Source organism: Choloepus didactylus, chromosome 10 (genome assembly GCF_015220235.1).
Source record: "Choloepus didactylus isolate mChoDid1 chromosome 10, mChoDid1.pri, whole genome shotgun sequence".
Taxonomy (NCBI): Eukaryota; Metazoa; Chordata; class Mammalia; order Pilosa; family Megalonychidae; genus Choloepus; species Choloepus didactylus.
In genome coordinates, this window is record NC_051316.1 from 10,877,254 (window position 1) to 10,899,416 (window position 22,163).

General features: G+C 50.7%; 1 protein-coding gene and 1 long non-coding RNA gene across 7 annotated transcripts in view; one reads left to right on the forward strand and one right to left on the reverse strand.

The window, feature by feature from the left end:
• Positions 1-22,163, reverse strand: part of LOC119504678 (caspase recruitment domain-containing protein 19-like) — a 69,194-nt gene that overhangs the window by 17,586 nt on the left and 29,445 nt on the right. For 3 of the 6 annotated variants that reach the window (XM_037797076.1, XM_037797079.1, XM_037797080.1), the window contains 3 exons: positions 21,386-21,533; positions 20,622-20,780; positions 12,747-13,323 (listed from right to left, as the gene is read on the reverse strand). The exons of 2 other annotated variants lie outside the window; for them this stretch is intronic. In XM_037797076.1, the coding sequence (XP_037653004.1) occupies positions 13,107-13,323; positions 20,622-20,780; positions 21,386-21,533 (524 nt within the window). In that variant the 3' untranslated portion in view covers positions 12,747-13,106. Of the gene's footprint in view, positions 1-12,746; positions 13,324-20,621; positions 20,781-21,385; positions 21,534-22,163 lie in introns of those variants that run through there. One more of the 6 variants, XM_037797077.1, reaches the window with a different exon arrangement.
• LOC119504679 lies at positions 816-12,968 on the forward strand. The gene is made up of 4 exons (XR_005210610.1): positions 816-1,371; positions 5,304-5,456; positions 11,941-12,032; positions 12,647-12,968. It is a non-coding gene; the product is annotated as an uncharacterized LOC119504679 (long non-coding RNA).

The following is a 22,163-nucleotide window of genomic DNA, read 5'->3' on the forward strand; positions in this document are numbered from 1 at the left end:
CCCACCAGCCGGGGGCTACGGCGCCGCCAGCATCCCAGGCCCCGCCCCTAACCTCCAGGCCCCTCCCAGCCGGCGCCCAGCCGGCGTGGGCTACCGCGCCGCCAGCGTCCCAAGACCCGCCCCTTCCCGCCACGCCACGCCCAGCCTGCGTTGGCTACGGCGCTGCGAAATTCCCGGGCCCCGCCCCTTGCCTCAGCCGTGCCCCCGCCGGCGCGTCTACAGCGTCTCCAGGAGCCCCTGACCCCACCCTTTGCCTCAGCCCCGCCCCCGCCGACGTGAGCTGCGGCGTCTCGAGGAGCCCCGACCCCAGCAGCGTGAGAGACGGCTCCGCGAGCGCCCCGGGTCACGCCCATGTACCTCAGCCCCGCCCCCGCGGGCGTGGACTACGGTGTCTCCAGGAGCCCCCGAGCCACCCCTTACTTCAGCCCCGCCCTCGACAGCGTGATCTACGGCGCCACGAGCGTCCAGAGCCCCGCCCCTTGCCTCAGCCCCGCCCCCGCCGACGTGAGCAGCGCCGTCGCGAGGTGTGCCGCGCCCCGCCCCTTAACGGAGCCCCGCCCTCGCCGGCGTAATCTACGGCGCTGGGAGAAGCCCCATGACCCCACTCCTTATTTCAGCCCCGCCCCCGCCGGCGTGAGCTACTGCGCCGGGAGGATCCTTGAGCTCCGCCCGTCACTTCGGCCCCGCCCCCAGCTGCCACGCTGCCGCTCCAGTAGCGCCGCGCACCTCCCTGGCCCCGCCCTCGCCCCGCTCCGCCCCTCCGCCTCCCGCCTTCGCTGCTGACCCGGGAGCGGAGCCAGGTGGTCCGAGCGCTGCCGGGCACGGCCCTCCAACCCGCCCCGGGCTACCGCTCCCAGGTCTCGGGTGAGGAAACTCAGGCAACGCGAGGTGACATGGTTTACCCAGGGCCACACCAGAGGTCCGGCAACGATTGCAGGACAGCCCAGGGCGGTAGCTCAGCGGGTCCGCCAAGGAGGGCAGCTTCCAGATTCCGGGGTCAGGTCGGGCTCAACGGTCTGACCCCGGCCGCGGCCGCTCAGCCGGGGGGGCCCGTCTCCTGTCCGAGTCTCAGTTTCCCGGTCTGTAAAATAGGTGACCTGGGGCAGAGCTGTCCCCGCTCCTGCTGGAGCAGGCCTGGCTTTTCCAGCTCCGCTGCGCACTGGAGGGGTAGGAGAGCCTGGGGCTTTCTCAGTCAGCAATTGCGGGGAGGATTTTGGTGTTTCTGGGCTGCTCCTCCAAGCGCGCGCTGCAATTGGAGATGCTGCAGTCTGCCCTGGAAAGGGGCCGGAAGTGCAGTCTTCAGCTCTAAGACTGCCCTATTCCCGGAGGCCCACGCTCTCCAACTCTCTGCCTCAGTTCTCCATCTGTCAAGTAGGTTTACCATCGCGGTTCACGGCTTGGTCCCTGGGGGATCCGGAGAATAGATACGGATGTTGCCAGGAGACCCCCAAAGCGCCCTGGGCGGGAGCCGTCCTCCCTCCCTGGGGCTGAGCCGGGCCGCGCTTCCCACGAAGCTGAGGAGGCCCAGATCGGACCGGGCAGCCGGGCCCAGCCCCGGCCTCTCCCGAGGATCTGGGGGGCTTGTGGTGGGTGGGGGGACAAGCCCCAGCAGGGTCGCCCCGAGAGCAGAAAGCGCCAGGCCCCGGATGAGAGCCCACCTGGCCTGTCAATCGCTGTGCGTCCTGGGGTGGGGTCTGCCCCTCTCCTGCTCAGTCATCTTCCTCCTCCGGGCGCCTCTGCAGCAGCCCCCACCTCGACTGCTGCCTGATCCCTGCCCCCCAATTATTCTGCACCCACCACACTGCGTTAAGAGTTCCGTAGCACTTGGCACTCTCTCCATATCTCATCTCCCCAGGGGTGATGTCAGCGCCATAAGGGTGGGGAGTCGAGTGGATGGATCAAGGGGACATGGTGGGGACACGGGGTTGGGGGCCAGGCGCCACTCACCCTCAGGAAGCCCCGAGTGCTTTCTCCATGCACCTTCACATCCACTGCCGCACCCTCCACCACTCTCTCCGGCCCACGTTACAGACGGGAAAACTGAGGCTCAGAGAGGCCGAGTCATTGCCGCTGCTCCAAGGACCCGCCTCCACCGCGTGCCACATCCCCTCTGGGTGTCCTTCTCCAGGCCGGCAGCGGGGTGCAGGCGCGGGGGGTGGGGTGCCCCGACGGCCGCGTAAAGCTTCCCAACGCAGGACAGCGGCAGGGGCGCCAGGGTCTACGACTACGCGCCCCGCGCTTCGGCCCCAAAGGGCGGGCAGCCCGCGCTGTCCCCTCGGTCCCCCCGGTGCCCCCAGTCCCCCGGACTGGGGTGGGGCCGGGGCACTCACAGCGTGGCGCGAGCATCCTCCGGCCGGCTTGGCCGCTTCTGGCGGCCGCGCTGCGAGGACGCGAACTGGAAAGTGCGCGCGGGCAGAGCGACGCCCCTGGGCCCAGCGCCCAAGGCCCGCCTTCCCGGGCCAGGAGGGGCCGCATCCTAGAGGTCGGCCCCTGGGCCCCGCCCGACCCCAACCTGCGCGGGGCAGCTTTGTGGGTCCCCCACCCCGGTCCTACTCCCCACCACCGGGCCAGTGGAGCGCGACTGGAGACCAGTGTCTAGGGAAGTGTTAGATGCACTGGCCGAGACCCCTGCCGCCTGTGCCCACCTCAGACTTTTGCTTCTTTGGAATTTAGTCACCGTTTGCATGCTTCATCCGATCAGCAGATACCATTATAAAGGCACGTGTGCAAAGCTCATTCCCAGATGGGGTCTTGTCACTTACTGTCCCCACTGCCCGCAGAGGGGGATATTCCCCCTCCCTGTCTTCACAGGGCTGCCCCTCCGTTTATTCAGACCCCCATTCACATGTCCAAGGCTGTCAGCAGAGTCCAAAGGCAAGCAACAAACTGTGGGTGGGGGTTGGGGGGTGGAGCAGAGAACCTCTTGTTGCTCAGATGTGGCCTCTCTCTCTAAGCCCGCTCTGCAGGTGAACTCACTGCCCTCCCCCCTACATGGGACCCAGGGGTGTAAGTCTCCTGGCAACTTTCGTCATGATTTCAGGCAATGAGCTGGGGTCCCAGTATAATGGGATTTGAGAAAGCCTTCTTTTTTTTTTTTTTAATATTTTTTATTGTAGAATATAACATATATACATAGAAGTAATAACTTTCCAAGTGCAATTTAACAAGTGTTTAGAGAGAAAATTTCAAAGAATATTATAGGTTACAGTTGCACAGTTTCAATTATTTACTTATGAAATGTAACATATATACAAAAAAGTAATATCTTTCAAAGTATGATTTAACAAGTAGATATATAGGGAATTCCCAAAGTTGTTATGCGTATAGTACCACAGTTTCAATTATTTCCATATTGTGAAATATAACATATATACAAAAAGGTATAGCTGTCAAATTACAATTTAACAAGTAACTATAGAACAAATTTCAAAGTTCCACCATTTAAATTCTTTCCTTCTAGCTACTCTAATACCCTAGCAACTAAGAAAAAGAAAATTATATAAAGATTCAGTATTCATAATCCTTTGTCAAATTTCACCATGTCTGTTGCTACCCCTTCCTCTAGTTTAATCACTTTCCTGATCTTCGGGGATGTCTAGGCAGTGACCATGCAAAAGTCTTCTTGACTAAAAGGGGGAAAAGAAGTGAAACAAAATAAAGTTTCAGTGGCCGAGACATTTCAAATGGGGTCAAGAGATCACTCTGGAGGTTATTCTTATGCGTTATATAAGATATCCCTTTATAGTTTTTAGCGTATTCAAACAGAAGGAAATACCTGAAACTGTTGAACTGCAACCCAGTAGCCTTAATTCTTGAAGAGGATTGTATGACTGTGTAGCTTACACAGTGTGACTGTGTGATTGTGAAAACCTTGTGACTCACACTCCCTTTATCCAGTGTATGGACAGATGAATAGAAAAATGGGGGAAATTTTTAAATGAATAATAGGGTGATGGGGGATGGGATGTTTGGGGTGTTCTTTTTTACTTTAATTTTAATTTTAATTTTAATTTTTTTATTTTTGGGGAAACAGTGCAATGCCACTGTTCTGGTTTGCTAATGCTGCTGTTTTGCAAAACACCAGAAATGGATTGGCTTTTATAAAGGGGGGTTATTTGGTTACACAGTTACAATCTTAAGGCCATAAAGTGTCCAAAGGTAATGCATCAACAATCAGGTACCTTCACTGGAGAATGGCCATTGGCATCCAGAAAACCTCTGTTAGCTGGGAAGGCACGTGGCTGGCATCTGCTTGCTCCTAGGTTGCATTTCAGCTCCCTTCTCAGCTCCTGTGTGTTCTTCAAAGTGCCCCTCATGGCTGCAGCACCTCCTTCTGTCTGTGAACACTTTTATATGATTCCAGTGATTCAGTGGAGACCCACCCTGAATGGGTGGGGTAATATCTCCATGGAAGTTAGCCAATCAAAGTCTTTCCCAGCTGATTGAGTCACATCTCCAAAGAAACACTCAAAGGATTACAACCTAATCAGCACTAATACGCCTGCCCCCACAAGACTGCATCAAAGAACTTGGCTTTTTCTGGGAGACATATATAGCCAAACTGACACAGCCACCAACCCACCCAGCCCCCTTCCCAGCCCCTCCTTGGGGCTCTGCAGTTAACTCTTGCAGGCTCTTTGACCACAGCAAAGCAAACCCATGCAGAGAAGTGGGGAGGCTGGAGAGGACGGTCAGAGTGTGCTCCCAAATTTTGGAGATCTGCATGCAAGGGGATGGCTAGAAGGGGATGCCGTGTGCAGCAGGGAGAGGCAGGCCAAAGACTTTTCCAGAGAATGGCTTGGGATTTCCACCCCTGCCACTCAGTGAGATGTCCCAAGGGACTCCAAGTGTGTCCCCTCTTACCTGTCCCCACCCCGACACCACCACCAGCCTGGGGCTCCCTTCCCCACCTGTCAGCTCCACCTTCCAAATACACCCCACATTCAGGGCCTACCCCCACCTCTGGGACTACCCCCCTGTTTTCACCTGGACTGTGATAATCACCTCCCAGACTGGCCTCCCTGCCTCCTCCAGCCTCGCCTCAGATTGTCCATGCACAGCAGCTAGAGGGGCCTGTGACCCCATGTCAGATCTGTCCTTCCTCTGCCCACAAACTTTCCATACCCCAGTGGCCAATCTTGCTTCATTTTCAGAACGTCTGTGCATGCTCGGCCCTCCACCTGGGTGCCCTTTCCCAGCTTCTCAGGCTCTGCCCCAGCGTCCCCTCCCCTGAGACTCTCCCTGACCCCGTCACTCGCCTCCCTGTCCCCCAACCCCCAGTTGCTGGTTTCTTTTCTTCAAAGCTCCTCCACTGCCTGAAGATGCCCTGTTGGCTGCCTTATTGTGAGTGACCGCTGTCCGAGGGCTGAATGAATGCATACAAGCAGCTTGTTGAACACTTGCACAGTTGGAGCTGACCACGTGGAGAGACAAAGGCAGGTGACAAGACCACCAAGGTCAGCACCCCCCACCCATTTTTTTTTTGGCAGGGAACAGAATTTTATTGACAGCATGTGTGTATCAAGGAACAGCACAGACATTCACCTCCCACGTCCCCACCAGGCCAGGAGCCACCGTCTCCCAGAAAGTAGGTTTCAGGGCTTTGGCCCAAATGCATTCATTCATTCAACAAATGTTTACTTAACACCTGCCACGTGCTCCACCCAGAGGCAGCTCACAGGGAAGATGGGTGAGGCTCCTGCCCTGACAGAGCATCCACAGTTACCCAAGAAAATTAATACATGGCTGTTCCGGTTGGCTAATGCTGCCATTATGCAAAACACCAGAAATGGATTGGCTTTTATAAAGGGGGTTTATTTGGTTACAAAGTTACAGTCTTAAGGCCACAAAGTGTCCAAGGTAAGGCTTCAACAATAGGGTACCTTCACTGGAGGATGGCCACTGGTGTCCAGAAAACCTCTGTTAGCTGGGAAGGCACGTGGCTGGCATCTGCTCATCCCAGGTTGCATTTCAAAATGGCATTCTCCAAAATGTTGCTCTTGAGGCGTTTTGTCCTCTCTTAGCTGCAGCTCCTCTTCAAAATGTCACTCTCAGTTGCTCTGAGGTCCCTTGTCTGTTAACTCTTTATACGACTCCAGTGATCCAATTAACTCCTGAATGGGCAGGGTAATACCTCCATGGAAATCATCCAATCAAACGTTTCACTCACAGCTGATTGAGTCACATCTCCATGGAAACACTCAAAGGATTCCAATCTAATCAACACTAATACATTTGCCCCCACAAGATTGCATCAAGGAATATGGCTTTGGTGGGACATAATACATCCAACTGGCACAATGGCTAAGTGCAGGTACTGACGAGTGCCATGAAGCAGAGCCAAGAGTAGGAGGTGAGCCGTTGCCCAATGGCCCCCTGTGAAGTCAGCTGGGTTGGGTGGCCAAGAAGGGCTGGTGGAGGTGACAGTGTGTGGCTCCTGATGATGGGAAGAAGACACTGTGGCTTCTGCCTCTCTCTCGGACTGCTTGTCCTGGGAGGAGCCGGCCACCACATCACAAGGACACTCCAGCAGCCCAGCGAAGGGGCCCAGTCCACACCAGCCCCGAGCAGACAGCCACTGAGCAAGTCACCTCAGAGAGGGGTCCCCAGCCCCAGTCAAGCCTTCGGATGCCCTCAGCCTCAGCTGACATCCAACTGCAGCCTCCCTGGAGATGCCAAGCCAAGACCGCCTGGTGAGCCCCTTCCGAATTCCTGCCCCTCCAAAGCAGTTACAGAAAATGGAGTGATTAATTTGTTTTTAAGCCAGTAAGTTTTGGGGTAATCTGTTAGTGGACATCTGAGCAGGTGCCTGGAGATGTGAGGGAACCACAGGGTACCAGGGCAGAGGAAAGAGCATGCATGGAAGCCCTGAGGCAGGAATGACCTGTGAGGAGACTGAGTCCTGGGGGCTCAGATAGAGGCAGGGAGACCGTGAGAAGGCTACTGCACAAGTCCAGGTGAGAGAAGAGAAGACAGAGGCTGCACAGAAAAGAGTCCGTAGAGATGGGAAGGACAGTTGGATTCTGGATGAATTTTGAGGTTGATCCCAAAGGATTTGTGGGGTCTGAGAGAGTTGTGGGCCCAGGGAAGAGGGAAGCAGGTGGACTCAAAAGATTTTTTCTGGCCATGCTGAGTTCAAGAAGTCTGAGGGCACCGAAATCTGTTCTGTTCGCCCAGGACTTAGGAAACTGTTCTCCTTCCACTTCCTGTTTCTTGGGATGGTTGCTTTCAAAATCCACCATGCTGGGAGGAAGTACAAGCCACACCACATGAGGAGGCCACACATAGGGGTGTCCACCGAGAGCCCCAGTTAAGCTCCCAGACAACAGCCAGGGCTGACGTCAACCACCAGACATGTGGTGGAGACGCCTCCAGATGATTCCAACCACAGCTGCTGGTGAACCGCAATTGCTGATGAGAAGCATGAGTGAGGACACTTAGATGAGCCCAGCAAACCCTCATCATGACAGATGACAATATGGCGGCAGCAATGGTTGTCTTAAGCCACCAAGTTTGGGGGCGACTCGGTTCACACCAATAGATCAAGGGAGCCCCTAGATGACCAGATTGCTGAGGAATCAACTCCTGAGGCACAATTTTTTCCCAGCCACTGTCCGATTAGGGGGTGGCCTGCTGGTTGGACATCTTCGCCCAATTCTATAACATTTCACCACTTCTGGTTATTAGAATGTCCTCGCTCCAGCTTTAGGACTGAGTCATGTTGATTGTGTAACTCAACTTCCATATCAGTTGAAAACATGGGCTTGGTTTGCCTGAGCAGCTAAGACAAACACCAGACAACGGGTTGGCTTAAACAATAGGAATCGACTGGCTCGCAGTTTTGAAGCTAGGAGAAGTCCAAAATGGAGGCTTCAGCATCTAACATTCCGGTGCTGGCTGCCAGTGATCCTTGGGGTTCCTTGGCTGGTAACCCTGCCTTGCGTCCCTGGTGATGGCCTCTCCTTTCTCTACTGGGATCTGCTGACTTCTGGCTTCTCCCGGTGGCTTTCTTCATCTGTCTGAATTTCTTCTTTTTATAAAGGCTTCCAGTAATCCAGACTAAGACCCACCCTCCTTCAGCTGGGCCACACCTTAACTAAAAATAGCATCTTCAAGAGGTCCTGTTGGCAGTGGGTTCACACCTGCAGGGATGCTAATAAAGATTGTGTCTACAAACAAGCCCCAACCAACAGTATTCCTGAAAACCCTTAGGAATAACATAAGACTCTATAAAAGTTTTGCCTGTTAAGTTTATTTTTTCAGAAACATTAAGTCTCCAGATGGCTCCTATTCCAGATAAGCCCTGAAACCCAGAGGTACCAGTCTCTCCAAGAATATCAACCAGTTGCATTCCTCTACCCCATAATGTCAACACCCCTTTTCAGCACAAAGTAGTTAGAAAGGTCATTGCCCAGATATCCCTGAAGATTGAGAGAAAGATCAAATGAGAGTGAGAAGTTGTGACCAGAGGCTAGGATTTAACAAATGATTATGACTACTGATTCATTATATAGATATTTCTTTCTACTTCCTAGAGGATTAGAGTAGCCAGAAGGAAATACCTGATTATGTTGAACTGTAATCCTTGGTCTCTGATAATGATTGTATAACCATATAGCTTTTATCTGTGTGGTTGTAAAAACCTTGTGACTGACACCCCCCTCTACTGAGTGTACTGGTTTGTATATATTATGTCCCCCAGAAAAAGCCATGCTTTTTGAAGCAATCTTGTGTGGGCAGACATATTCGTGTTGATTAGATTGTAATTCTTTGAGTGTTTCCATGGAGATGCATCCCACCCAACTATAGGTGATAACTCTGATTAGATCATTTCCATGGAGGTGCGGCCCTGCCCACTCAGCGTGGGCCTTGATTAGTTTACTAGAGCACTATATAAGCTCAGACAGAAGGAGTGAGCTTGCTACAGCCAAGAGGGACACTTTGAAGATTGCATAGGAGCTGAGAGGAGCTATAGCTTACAGAGACATTTTGGAGACAACCGTTGAAAGCAGACTTTTGTTCTGGAGAAACTAAGAGAGGACAAATGCCCCAAGAGCAACTGACAGTGACATTTTTGAGGAGCTGCAGCCTAGAGAGAAACATCCTGGGAGAAAGTCATTTTGAAACCAGAACTCTGGAGCAGATGCCAGCCACGTGCCTTCCCAACTAACAGAGGTTTTCTGGATGTCATTGGCCATCCTCCAGTGAAGGTACTCTGTTGTTGACACTTTATCTTGGACACTTTATGGCCTTAAGACTGTAACTTTGTAACCAAATAAACCCCCTTTTGTAAAAGCCGATCCATTTCTGGTATTTTGCAAAAAGGCAGCATTGGCAAACCGGAACACCGAATGTATGTGTAGATGGGTAATAAAGACAAGCATGAAAAATATGAACATGTCTAAATTTGGTTCATATGTGCAGATTGAGTAATCTACCAAGGGTGGTTCTCACCAGCACCACAATTTGAAAGATTGCTAATAAAGCTGTCATTGGGTTACCCACTGATCTCCGGTTCTCCTTCTCCTTTCTTTTTGGACACCTGGAGGTGACCCTCCCAGCCCCTTTGTGGTTGAGAGGGACACATATTTTGTTTTGGTCAATGGTGATGAACAGGAGTTATATTTGAGGCCTCCAGGCAGAAGTGTTTCATAACTGGCACAAGAACCCCTGAAATTCCCTCCTCCTGCCCCAGAGATGTGGGGGAAGCACATGTTGGAATAGGGGCTGCTCCATCAGCCAGGGTCCCGGGGGCCCACCCTGAGCAGAGTGCCAATCCACCCCGGACACATAATGTGAACAAGAAATAAACTGTGTCATTTAAGCCCCTGAGATTGGGGGTGCAGTTTGTTCCAGCAGCATGACGCAGCCAATGCTGATTTAATAGTAACAGGAGGCAATGTGTTTTCTGAGCAGAGAATGAAAAAGCTGTGGAGTGAGCCACGTGGTTAGCCAAGGCTATGTGTTCCAGATGCTAAGGAACGAGCTTGGAGGTGTTCAATGGACAGAAGGTTATTGCCACGGCTGCTACCTGCTCTCTCCTCCCCTGACAGGCAGGTGCTCTGTAGCCCCTCTCTGTGGGCGCCACTGCCTGAACCCCACCTCCTGATCCTGACGAGGGTTCGGGAATGTGGAGGCACTTGTTGACAGTGGGAACATAGAGCCCAAAGAACCTGGAGCCTTTTGTCCTCAGCATTGAAGGCTGGGCAAACTTCCTGATGTGTACAAATGCATATAGATGTCAACTTGTATTAAGACTAGCCACAGGATTTGCACCTGTGCAAGCATCCCAGGTAGGAGTCTGGAAGGCAGGAGGGCGGTGGAGACTGCAATTTTGCTTCCTTGAAAGCTGAGGCATGCTTTCCCGAATCTACCAGGGAATCCCAGTGGCTAAAAGCTGTGCTGCTCTGGCTGACGGCTGCATCTTCCCCTCTGCCTTTCTCAGCAGTCCACAGGCACCATGTGAAAATCACTGCTTTCTGAAACCAACTCTGCACACACCCTCTGGCTTCTCATCCCCATCCCGGGAACCTATCTTATAGAAAACAGCAGCCCCAGAATGTAAAGGATGTCAGTATCATGACTTGTTACAGCTAGAGACATGAAACAAGCCAAGTGTCCTTCCATTGGGGGACTTACTACCTAACTTATGGGATATTTGTCAAATGGACTACACAAGTAGCTTGGATCAGTGAGGAAAGTGTTTGGCTGTAAGAAATGGGAAAACACACATGTGGCTGCAGTGGCTTTATTTTTCCCACATCACCGGGGCAGTGTGGGGTGAGGGCAGCTAGCCGCTCTTCAGTGTGGAGCTTGCTTCCTCGTGGCACCAAGATGGCTGCTGAACCTCCGGGCAGGAAGCAGGGAGGGGTGAAGGGCAAACCTCAAGATTTGTTTAGTTTTTCCCAGGGAAGTGGCTCTCCCCAGTGTCAATGGTCAAGGGCAGGTCAAGTAACCATCCCAAATTGTGGGTGCTGGAGGTAAACTTTTAACTGGCTCTGCCGAGTGGATGCCTAGAGGCTGACCCAGAACCAGCCCTGGAGAGGACGGATGCAAATCTGGGCGTGTAGCTGCTGAACGAGCAAGTGAAAATGTGTGCAACCCCATCTGTGCAATGCATGTATGCAAACACATCAGTAGTTCCCTTGGGGAGAGAGACTGGAAGGATGGCATGGGGGGCAGCTTGCAAGTCACTGGGGTAAAGGTGATGGTGATGGTTTTAAAACGTTGTCTGCAAACACTGACGACTGGCGGTCTGGTGTGCTGAGCCCTCTGTCTTGGGTCTTGCCCTTATGAAGCTTGTTACTGCAAAGGGGAGGCTGAATTGTGCTTATAATTGTGCCTAAGTGTCTCCCCCTGAGTGCCTCTTTGTTGCTCAGATGTGGCCCTCTCTCTCTAGCTAACCCAACTTGGCAGGTGATCTCGCTGCCCTCCCCCCTACATGGGACCTGACTCCTAGGGGTGTAAATCTCCCTGGTGACACAGGACATGACTCCCAGGGATGAGCCTGGACCCGGCATCGTGGGACTGAGAACATCTTCTTGACCAAAAGGCAGATGCAAAATGAAACAAAATAAAGTTTCAGTGGCTGAGAGATTCCAAATGGAGTCAAGAGGTCACTCTGGTGGACATTCTTATGAACTATATAGATAACACCTCTTAGGTTTTAATGTATTGGAATTGCTAGAAGTAAATACCTGAAACTATCAAACCCCAACCCAGTAGCCTTGACTCTTGAAGACAACTGTATAACAATGTAGATTACAAGGGGTGACAGTGTGATTGTGAAAACCTTGCGGATCGCACTCCCTTTATCCAGTGTATGGATGGATGAGTAGAAAAATGGGGACAAAACCTAAATGAAAAATAGGGTGGGATGGGGGGGGGTGATTTGGGTGTTCTTTTTTTTTAATTTTTTGTTCTTATTCTTTCTGGTGTAAGGAAAATGTTCAAAAAAGGGATTGGGATGATGAATGCACAACTAACATGACGGTGCTGTGAACAGTGGATTGTACACCATGGATGATCGTATGGTATGTGAATATATCTCAATAAAACTGAATTTTAAAAAAATTCCAATTAAAATAGCTCCAAAAAGTTAAATATTTAGCTATAAATCTAACAAAACATGTACAGGATCTATATGCTGGACATATTGGGTTAAATAAAATACATTAAAATAAAAAAAAAAACGTGAATGCACATTCTTTGGTCCTCCTTCCATCTGAAAGTAGAGGCCAAACCCCCTGCCCCTTGATGTGGAAGGGTTGGCCTCTGTGTTGAGTGAATAAGATGCAGAAGTGACACAGGGTGACATCAGGGGCCAGGTCACCAAGACAACGCAGCTTCCACCCAGGACCCCAGCTGCCACGCTGAGAGGAAGCAGATGCCCCACTGGGGCTGCCACCTGGGGGTGCTCCAGCCCCCAGCCCCCAGGAGCTCTTGCTGACCACAGCTTCCCACGTGAGAACCAGCCAGGTGAGCCACCTGGAAGCTGGAGAGACTGTCATAATTGATCCAAGTCAGGCTGCCTGTTCAAGGTTGTGCTACTTAGGGATGGAAAGTGGGGACTGAATTTTACCTTTGCATGTTTCAGCATCAGAAACAATTTCATTTTATCTCCTGGCTCTCTCTCCCAACTTTACAGGTAACAGATGCCGAACCCTAGATGGATCCCGGCTTCGGAAAAGAATATCCTGCTGAGGAAGATGCCGAATTTTGCTGTTTTTTAAGAAAAAAATTGGTCATTTGTAATTGCCAAAAAAGTTTATTGCTGTTTTCTTATTCAACTATGCAAAACTAGAGTTTCTTAAAACCGCTCCCAGTCTCTTTGAAGGAACCCGGGTCAGAGGGCAGCTACAGCTAGTGTGTGAACCTCAGCTGTGGTTTCAAAGAAGCCACATCTATGAAAACTGCTAACTTGGGACAGAACGGCCCCACTACCCAGAGTCACACCTGTCTCCGGTGTCACCTCAGCCCTCTGAAGCACCTCTGCTCCCGGAAGCCAATGTCACCCGATCTCCAGCCAGATGTGTGTCAAGGTCTGGGTGATGGGCTGGTGGCGTCCGTTCACCCTCCCAGGTCCCAGCCAGGCCTTGGCGTCGCCATTACCCCAGGCTGTAGACTGCAGGTTGTCTGGGTGTGGCTGTGGCAGGTCCAGAGCCAGGTGCTGTCCACCCCGGGCTCTCCATGTGCACCATCACCTGGGCGTGGGGTAAACCAGAGGGGATGCGGGGGCTCAGGGCGCCAGGCCCAGGGGTCCAGGGATCCTTGTCCATGCCGCAGGGCCCACCGGCCAGCTCTCTGGTGCCCTCGCCAAGGTCCCTGTGGGGAGAGGAGGCATGAGCTGGGGAGAATGGGGGGCTCGTTTACCCTTCTCATGGCACCCCAGTGGGGCTGGGGTGGGTCAGCTGCCTTCCAGGACTCTCTGCCCTCTGGGTTCCCAGTTGATGATCACATTTTGATTGGGACCTTGGTGGACCGGTAGGGCCAAATCACACCTGGTCCCAGACCCCAAACCCCAGTCAGGGCCACAGACACACACAGGCCTGGCGAGAGTGGGGGGCAGGGAGGTACTCCACGGAGGGGCCCCCAGGGCCAGGGCACATTAGACCCCACTCCCTCTCAGGCTGCTTGATCCCCTCCCCTCTCTTCCTCCCAAAAACACAAACCCCAGAACCCAGGATCAAGAGGAGGCTAAGATGAGCCCTCTATCTTGGGACTTGCCCCTATGAAGCTCATTACTGCAAAGGAGAGGCTAAACCTGCTTATAATTGTGCCTAAGAGTCTCCCCCTGAGTGTATCTCTGTTGCTCTGATGTGGCCTCTCTCTCTAACTGAGCCACCTCAGTGGGTGATCTTGCTGCCCTCCCCGCTATGTGGGACCTGACTCCCAGGGGTGTGAATCTCCCTGGCAATGCAGGATATGACTCCCGGGGATGAAACTGTTCCCAGCATCGTGGAATGGAGAACATCTTCTTGACCAAAAGGGGGAAGCAAAATGAAACAAAATAAAGCTTTAGTGGCTGAGAGATTTCAAATGGATTTGAGAGGTCATTCTGGTGGACATTCTTACACACTAAATAGATAACCCTTTTTAGGTTTTAATGCATTGGAATAGCTAGAAGTAAACACCTGAAACTATCAAACTCCAATCCAGTAGCCTTAACTCTTGAAGATGATTGTATAACAATGTAGCTCACAAGGGGTGACAGTGTGATTGTGAAAGCCTTATGGATCATACTCCCGTTATCCAGTGTATGGATGGATGGATGAGTAGAAAACTGGGGATAAAAACTAAATGAAAAATAGGGTGATTTGGGTGTTCTTTTTTACTTTTATTTTTTATTCTTATTCTTTCTGGTGTAAGGAAAATGTTCAAAAATAGATTGGGGTGGAGGCGGGGCAAGATGGCGGACTGGTGAGCTGTATGTTTTAGTTACTCCTCCAGGAGGGTAGGTAGAAAGCCAGGAACTGCGTGGACTGGACACCACAGAGCAATCTGACTTTGGGCATACTTCATACAACACTCATGAAAACGTGGAACTGCTGAGATCAGCGAAGTCTGTGAGTTTTTGCGGCCAGGGGACCCGCGCCCCTCCCTGCCAGGCTCAGTCCCGTGGGAGGAGGGGCTGTCAGCTCCGGGAAGGAGAAGGGAGAACTGCAGTGGCAGCCCTTATCGGAAACTTATTCTGCTGATCCAAACTCCAACCATAGATAGACGGAGACCAGACACCAGAGAATCTGAGAACAGCCAGCCCAGGAGAGAGGAGACAGGCATAGAAAAAAAACAACACGAAAAACTCCAAAATAAAAGTGGAGGATTTTTGGAGTTCTGGTGAACATAGAAAGGGGAAGGGCAGAGCTCAGGCCCGAGCTCAGGCCCTGAGGCGCATATGCAAATCCCGAAGAAAAGCTGATCTCTCTGCCCTGTGGACCTTTCCTTAATGGCCCTGGTTGCTTTGTCTCTTAGCATTTCAATAACCCATTAGATCTCTGAGGAGGGCCCTTTTTTTTTTAATCCTTTTTTCTTTTTCTAAAACAATTACTCTAAGAAGCCCAATACAGAAAGCTTCAAAGACCTGCAATTTGGGCAGGTCAAGTCAAGAGCAGAACTAGGAGAGCTCTGAGACAAAACGCAATAATCCAGTGGCTGAGAAAATTCACTAAACACCACAACTTCCCAAGAAAAGGGGGGTGTCTGCTCACAGCCATCATCCTGGTGGACAGGAAACACTCCTGCCCATCGCCAGCCCCATAGCCCAGAACTGCCCCAGACAACCCAGTGTGACGGAAGTGCTTCAAATAACAGGCACACACCACAAAACTGGGCATGGACATTAGCCTTCCCTGCAACCTCAGCTGATTGTCCCAAGTTGGGAAGGTAGAGCAGTGTGAATTAACAAAGCCCCATTCAGCCATCATTTCAGCAGACTGGGAGCCTCCCTACACAGCCCAGCAGCCCAGAACTGCCCTGGGGGGATGGCACTCACCTGTGACATAGCACAGTCATCCCTCAATAGAGGACCAGGGGGTGCACGGCCTGGAAGAGGGGCCCACTTGCAAGTCTCAGGAGCCATACGCCAATACCAAGGACTTGTGGGTCAGTGGCAGAGACAAACTGTGGCAGGACTGAACTGAAGGATTAGACTATTGCAGCAGCCTTAAAACTCTAGGATCACCAGGGAGATTTGCTTGTTAGAGCCACCCCCCCCCTCCCTGACTGCCCAGAAACACGCCCCATATACAGGGCAGGCAACACCAACTACACACGCAAGCTTGGTACACCAATTGGACCCCACAAGACTCACTCCCCCACTCACCAAAAAGGCTAAGCAGGGGAGAACTGGCTTGTGGAGAACAGGTGGCTCGTGGTTAGTTAGAGAAAGTGTACTCCACGAAGCTGTAGATCTGATAAATTAGAGATAAGGACTTCAATTGGTCTACAAATCCTAAAAGAACCCTATCAAGTTCAGCAAATGCCACGAGGCCAAAAACAACAGAAAATTATAAAGCATATGAAAAAACCAGACGATATGGATAACCCAAGCCCAAGCACCCAAATCAAAAGATCAGAAGAGACACAGCACCTAGAGCAGCTACTCAAAGAACTAAAGATGAACAATGAGACCATAGTACGGGAGACAAAGGAAATCAAGAAGACCCTAGAAGAGCATAAAGAAGACATTGCAAGACTAAATAAAAATGGATGATCTTATGGAAATTAAAGAAACTGTTGACCAAATTAAAAAGATTCTGGACACTCATAGTACAAGACTAGAGGAAGTTGAACAACGAATCAGTGACCTCGAAGATGACAGAATGGAAAATGAAAGCATAAAAGAAAGAATGGGGAAAAAATTGAAAAAATCGAAATGGACCTCAGGATATGATAGATAATATGAAACGTCCAAATATAAGACTCATTGGTGTCCCAGAAGGGGAAGAAAAGGGTAAAGGTCTAGGAAGAGTATTCAAAGAAATTGTTGGGGAAAACTTCCCAAATCTTCTAAACAACATAAATACACAAATCATAAATGCTCAGCGAACCCCAAATAGAATAAATCCAAATAAACCCACTCCGAGACATATACTGATCACACTGTCAAACACAGAAGAGAAGGAGCAAGTTCTGAAAGCAGCAAGAGAAAAGCAATTCACCACATACAAAGGAAACAGCATAAGACTAAGTACTGACTACTCAGCAGCCACCATGGAAGTGAGAAGGCAGTGGCACGATATATTTAAAATTCTGAGTGAGAAAAATTTCCAGCCAAGAATACTTTATCCAGCAAAGCTCTCCTTCAAATTTGAGGGAGAGCTTAAATTTTTCACAGACAAACAATGCTGAGAGAATTTGCTAACAAGAGACCTGCCCTACTGGAGATACTAAAGGGAGCCCCACAGACAGAGAAACAAAGAAAGGACAGAGAGACTTGGAGAAAGGTTCAGTACTAAAGAGATTCGGTATGGGTACAATAAAGGATATTAATAGACAGAGGGGAAAAATATGACAAACATAAACCAAAGGATAAGATGGCTGATTCAAGAAATGCCTTCACGGTTATAACGTTGAATGTAAATGGATTAAACTCCCCAATTAAAAGATATAGATTCGCAGAATGGATCAAAAAAAATGAACCATCAATATGTTGCATACAAGAGACTCATCTTAGACACAGGGACACAAAGAAACTGAAAGTGAAAGGATGGAAAAAAATATTTCATGCAAGCTACAGCCAAAAGAAGCAGGTGTAGCAATATTAATCTCAGATAAAATAGACTTCAAATGCAGGGATGTTTTGAGAGACAAAGAAGGCCACTACATACTAATAAAAGGGGCAATTCAGCAAGAAGAAATAACAATCGTAAATGTCTATGCACCCAATCAAGGTGCCACAAAATACATGAGAGAAACACTGGCAAAACTAAAGGAAGCAATTGATGTTTCCACAATAATTGGGAGACTTCAACACATCACTCTCTCCTATAGATAGATCAACCAGACAGAAGACCAATAAGGAAATTGAAAACCTAAATAATCTGAAAAATAGATTGGGGTGATGAATGCACAACTATTATGATGGTGCTGTAAACAGTTGATTGTACACCATGGATGATTGTATGGTATGTGAATATATTTCAATAAAACTGAATTGAAAAAAAAAGAGGGGGCTAAGAACATGTCTCCCCACCCCCAGAGACACCCTCACTCCCCTGCTGGCAGCAGGCTCAGCCCAGGCCATGGGACAACTGTTGAGACATGGTCACAGGATGTGCTTTCCAGGCTCAGCCTCCTGCAGCCACCAGCCCGCCCCAACCTGGGGGCTTCCCAAGTGGGAGTGTGAGTGCAAGTGACTGCTAACTTCAGTACTGCACCCCGGGAGCAGCTCAAGGGCTGGTCCCTCTTCTAAGGACATTGGTTTTGTGTCCTAAGCTACTGCAAGGGATGCCCAAACCCACAGAACATAGCAAGGCAAAGAGCAAGCCCTTCAACTAGTAACAATGTATCAATTTTGTTCATCAATTGTAACATGTGTCCCACACTAATGCAATTTGTTAATAATAGGGAAAACTATGCTGGGATGGGGGTATGTGGGAACTTTCTGTACTTTCTGCTCAATTTTTCCATAAACCTAAAACTACTCTAAAAAAAGAAAGTCTATTAAAAAAAAAAGTGCCAACCTCGCCTAAGTTTAAAAGAGTTACTATTTCAAAGAGCTTAGAACAAGTACTGGGCACACCGTAAGTGCCGGGAAATGTTTGTGATATAAAAAACAGAGTCAGTGGGCAAACTTGGTGTGTCAGTTTGGATGTATTACGTCCCCCAAAATGCCATATTCTTTGATGCAATCTTGTGGGGGCAGACATATTAGTGTTGATTGGGTTGGAACCCTTTGATTGAGTGTTTCCATGGAGATGTGACTCGATCAACTATGGATGATAACTCTGATTGGATTATTTCCATGGAAGTGCGGCCTCACCCATTCAGCGTGGGTCTTGATTAGTTTACCAGAGCCCTATAAAAGCTCAGACAGAAGGAGCTCACTGCTTGCTTCAGGCAAGAGAGACATTTTGAAATTTTGATATTTTGGAGAACGCCATTCTGAAATGCAACCTGGAAGCAAGCAGACACCAGCCATGTGCCCTCCCAGCTAACAGAAGTTTTCCAGATGCCATTGGCCTCCAGTGAAGGTACCCCATTGTTGACACCTTAGCTTGGACACTTTATGGCCTTAAAGTCTATAACTGTGTAACCAAATAAACCCCCTTTATAAAAGCCAATCCATCGCCGGTATTTTGCATAATGGCAGCATTAGCAAACCGGAACACTTGGCTCTTCTAAAGGGAATTTTCACCAACAAACAGTGGAATAATTGGCACATCTTACCCCGGGCCTTATTCTGGGGCAGGGCCACCCCTAAATGCGCACGTCCAGGGGTGCTGGGTTGTGGGGTTGGGATGATCCCTGAGCCGGGAGCCAGAAGCCAGGGGCTTTGGGGAGTCCGCCTCCATCGAGCTAGGGCCACACTGGGGAGCAAGTCTCTGCGTCAAGTTCCCCCAACTCCCTCTCTGCCTTACTCCATTCCTCTCCTCCTACTTCCTGTACTTCCTAGAGTAGACTGTCAGAGTGGACCCCAAGACAACCTCCCATCAGGGACCCTCATGGCATCCCTGGGACCAGGGTGAACACAGCCTCCTGCTCAGCAATTAGGACCACCACAGAGGGGAGGGGTGTGCACCCCTGCGCATCCTCAGAACAAGCCCAAGCAGGGTCTGATAGCAACGTCTGGGGGGGGGGGCAGGCACGGCAGATATGTGGTCCCCTAGGCAGGGTCTCCTAGGAGCCCCTCAGCCCCAAGCCGAGCCAGGAGAGTTGCCAGGGCAGCCCCTGTCCATACACGATTTTGCCTATAGTGGCGGCAATTCCTCCTCCCCGTCCATGGGACAATTTGGTCACAGTTCTACAGTGGGGAGGGTGTGCCACAGAGAGAAGCTTTAAAACACCTGCCTATGAAATCTGACTCTATAAAAAAGGACACATATTAACCCCAAACAACCCAAACCTAAGCAAAAGAAGATGAAAAGATTCTGATAAAAACTACTTGAAGAAAACTGACAGGTCAAGGCTTTCTTCCAGAACATAACTCTTATTATTTATATGAAAAACATTAGCAAATAATTCAGCAAAGCAACCAGAAAATTACTAAAGCCAGCGATGCAATTTGTAACCACATGGATGGAAAAAAGACTCTTCATCCACATTAAGGAGAAAAATGACAATTATAACTTTCTGAGTCATTTATACCAACTAGGTAAGTATTAAACTAAACACACTCAACGATGGTGAATTTGTTGTAAAAAATGACCGTGTTAATTCCTACTGGTGTTTCTGGAAAAAGAATTTGGTAATAAAAATATTCCAAGTATTGGGCCAACACGAGCCACTTCTGGGGTCACCCCAAAGATGCCACCCCGCAAAAGGAAAAAATATACACTCTAGACATTTGCCAGAACGTGGCCTGTAAGGAAGGAGCACCTGCTTGATGGAGCAACATGTAGCTGCAACCTCCTCGGCCAACACCCATATCTGTCTTGAGTTGGGAAGGCAAGAGAGCTTGCCACGATGAGAACAAAGCATGCAACTGCAGCCCAGCCTGGCAGGCAGCTGAGGTGGGCAAGCCCCAGCCCCCTACCTGTTGGGCAACCCTACCTCCTTGTGCCTCAGTTTCCTCACCTGTACGACGAGGACAAGAGCAGTTATAAAATACCAGCTGGGATTCACTTAGCACACATGTGCAGACTCATGGAATTTCAACAGCCCCGGGAGGTGGGCACTCCTGGGGAAACTGAGGCACAGCGGTTCAGTCACCCAGTGAGGAATCACAGGCCAGGACTCGAACCCCGGCCTATTGGGCTCCAGAGTAAGCCCTTTGCCACCACATAATGTCTTTATGCAGCACTTAGCCCCAAGCTCAATAACCACTGTCTTCCACGCCCCAAACTTGGTCTACTCCTGAGCCCCGGGTCCTGGCACTCAGGCCAAGCACCCACCCTGGGACAGGCTCTGTGCCCACCCATCCCCCCACCCAGCCCGAGAGGCTGAGGCCCGGTGGTGCCCACGTGGTGAAGCTGTGGTTGTCGTGCGCCTGCCTGGCCCCTTCTGCTGGGCACAGCCGGCTCCCAGGCTTGCTGTTGTTGTTGAGGCCCTTAATGCCCAGGTACGAGGCCTGCACAGTCTCCAAGTCCTCGCCTCGGAGCTGGTACCACAGTTGGGCTGCCCTGGAGGAGAGAGTTCGGGATAAAGGACGTTCAACCCGTGAGCATCCCTGGAACAGCAGCATACAGTAGTACATGTCATGCACTGCACAATCACCAGGAGCAATGTGGCACGATCGACAGCAGGGGGCAGCAGACATTCTGGAAGATCCAGAGGGTAAATATTTTAGGCCTTGGCAGCCCATACAGCCTTCGCCATTAGCAGCCAGAGATCCTATGTAGACTAACGAGCGTGGCTGTGTACCAATTAAACTTTATTTATAGTATCAGGCTGTGGGCTGGATTCCACCAATGGGCTACAGTTAACGAGCCCCAGTCCACAGTCTGAGTGGAGTCCCCTGACCTGTGCAGTGTGCTCACCCCGAACATCTCTGGAAGTAGAGTGCATTTGGGATTTGAGCACAGTTTAAAGAGAAACAACCACCCACCTGGGGACCCATGAGCCATGACTTAGGAGCCTGAGTCCTTCCTGCCACCCTTTCCCGAAGGGACTGCCACTCTGACTTCTGAGTCTAATGACTCTTGTTTTCTCTGTAGTTTCACCACCCACATGTGGGTTCACCAGCAGCCAGGGGCGAGCCTGGGGCAGCAGGCAGGATGGGCCATACCTGTCTGAGCGCCGCTGTTCGCTTTTCTTCATGCACTTCATGAGGCAGCAGGTGAGGAAGGCCACGGACATGAGCAAGATGATGGCGCAGCTGACAATGGAGGCGATCACAGCCACCTTGAAGCCAAAGGTCTCATGCAGGGGCACGGCTGCGAGGGAGACCAGGCCAGGGGAAAGGATCAGACCTGGCCCCTGGGGGAGCCCCGTTCCATGGGGGAAGCTGAAGACTGGACAAACTGTGTGGTAGGTGGGGCTACCAGGGAAGATGCTCCCCAAGAGGGGGGCATTTGAGCAGAGTTTTGGAGTTCACAGAATGGCAAATGGGGAGGAGGGGGAGATTGCTCAGTCATCCCCACCAAGTGGAGCCCTGACTGAGAAGCAGGAAAAATGTGAACCACTGAGACCAGACAATAGCAACACCAGTTGATGAGGACTCACCCAGCCCAGGATCTGTGTTTTCACAATGCCCCAAACTGGCAAAGCCTTAAGGGCCTACACAACTTCTCAGGTAGCCTTCCAGGGAGGAGAAAAAGCAAGGAAAATGCCGAGGGTTTAGATCAAAACCTTTGCAGTGTATCAGCTGTGTAACTTTGGGTCTGCGCTAAGATCTAGTTCTATTGGGACCCCTGGAATCTAATTTGAGGAATGTCATGCACTCTCCCCACAGTGGTGGACATGAGCTTACATCCCCTAAATAGTCCTCTTCCCCTGTGTCCTAGCTGGGCATTGGCCATCTGGAGTGAAGACTGCGTTTCCCAGTTTCCCTGTTCTGGCCAATG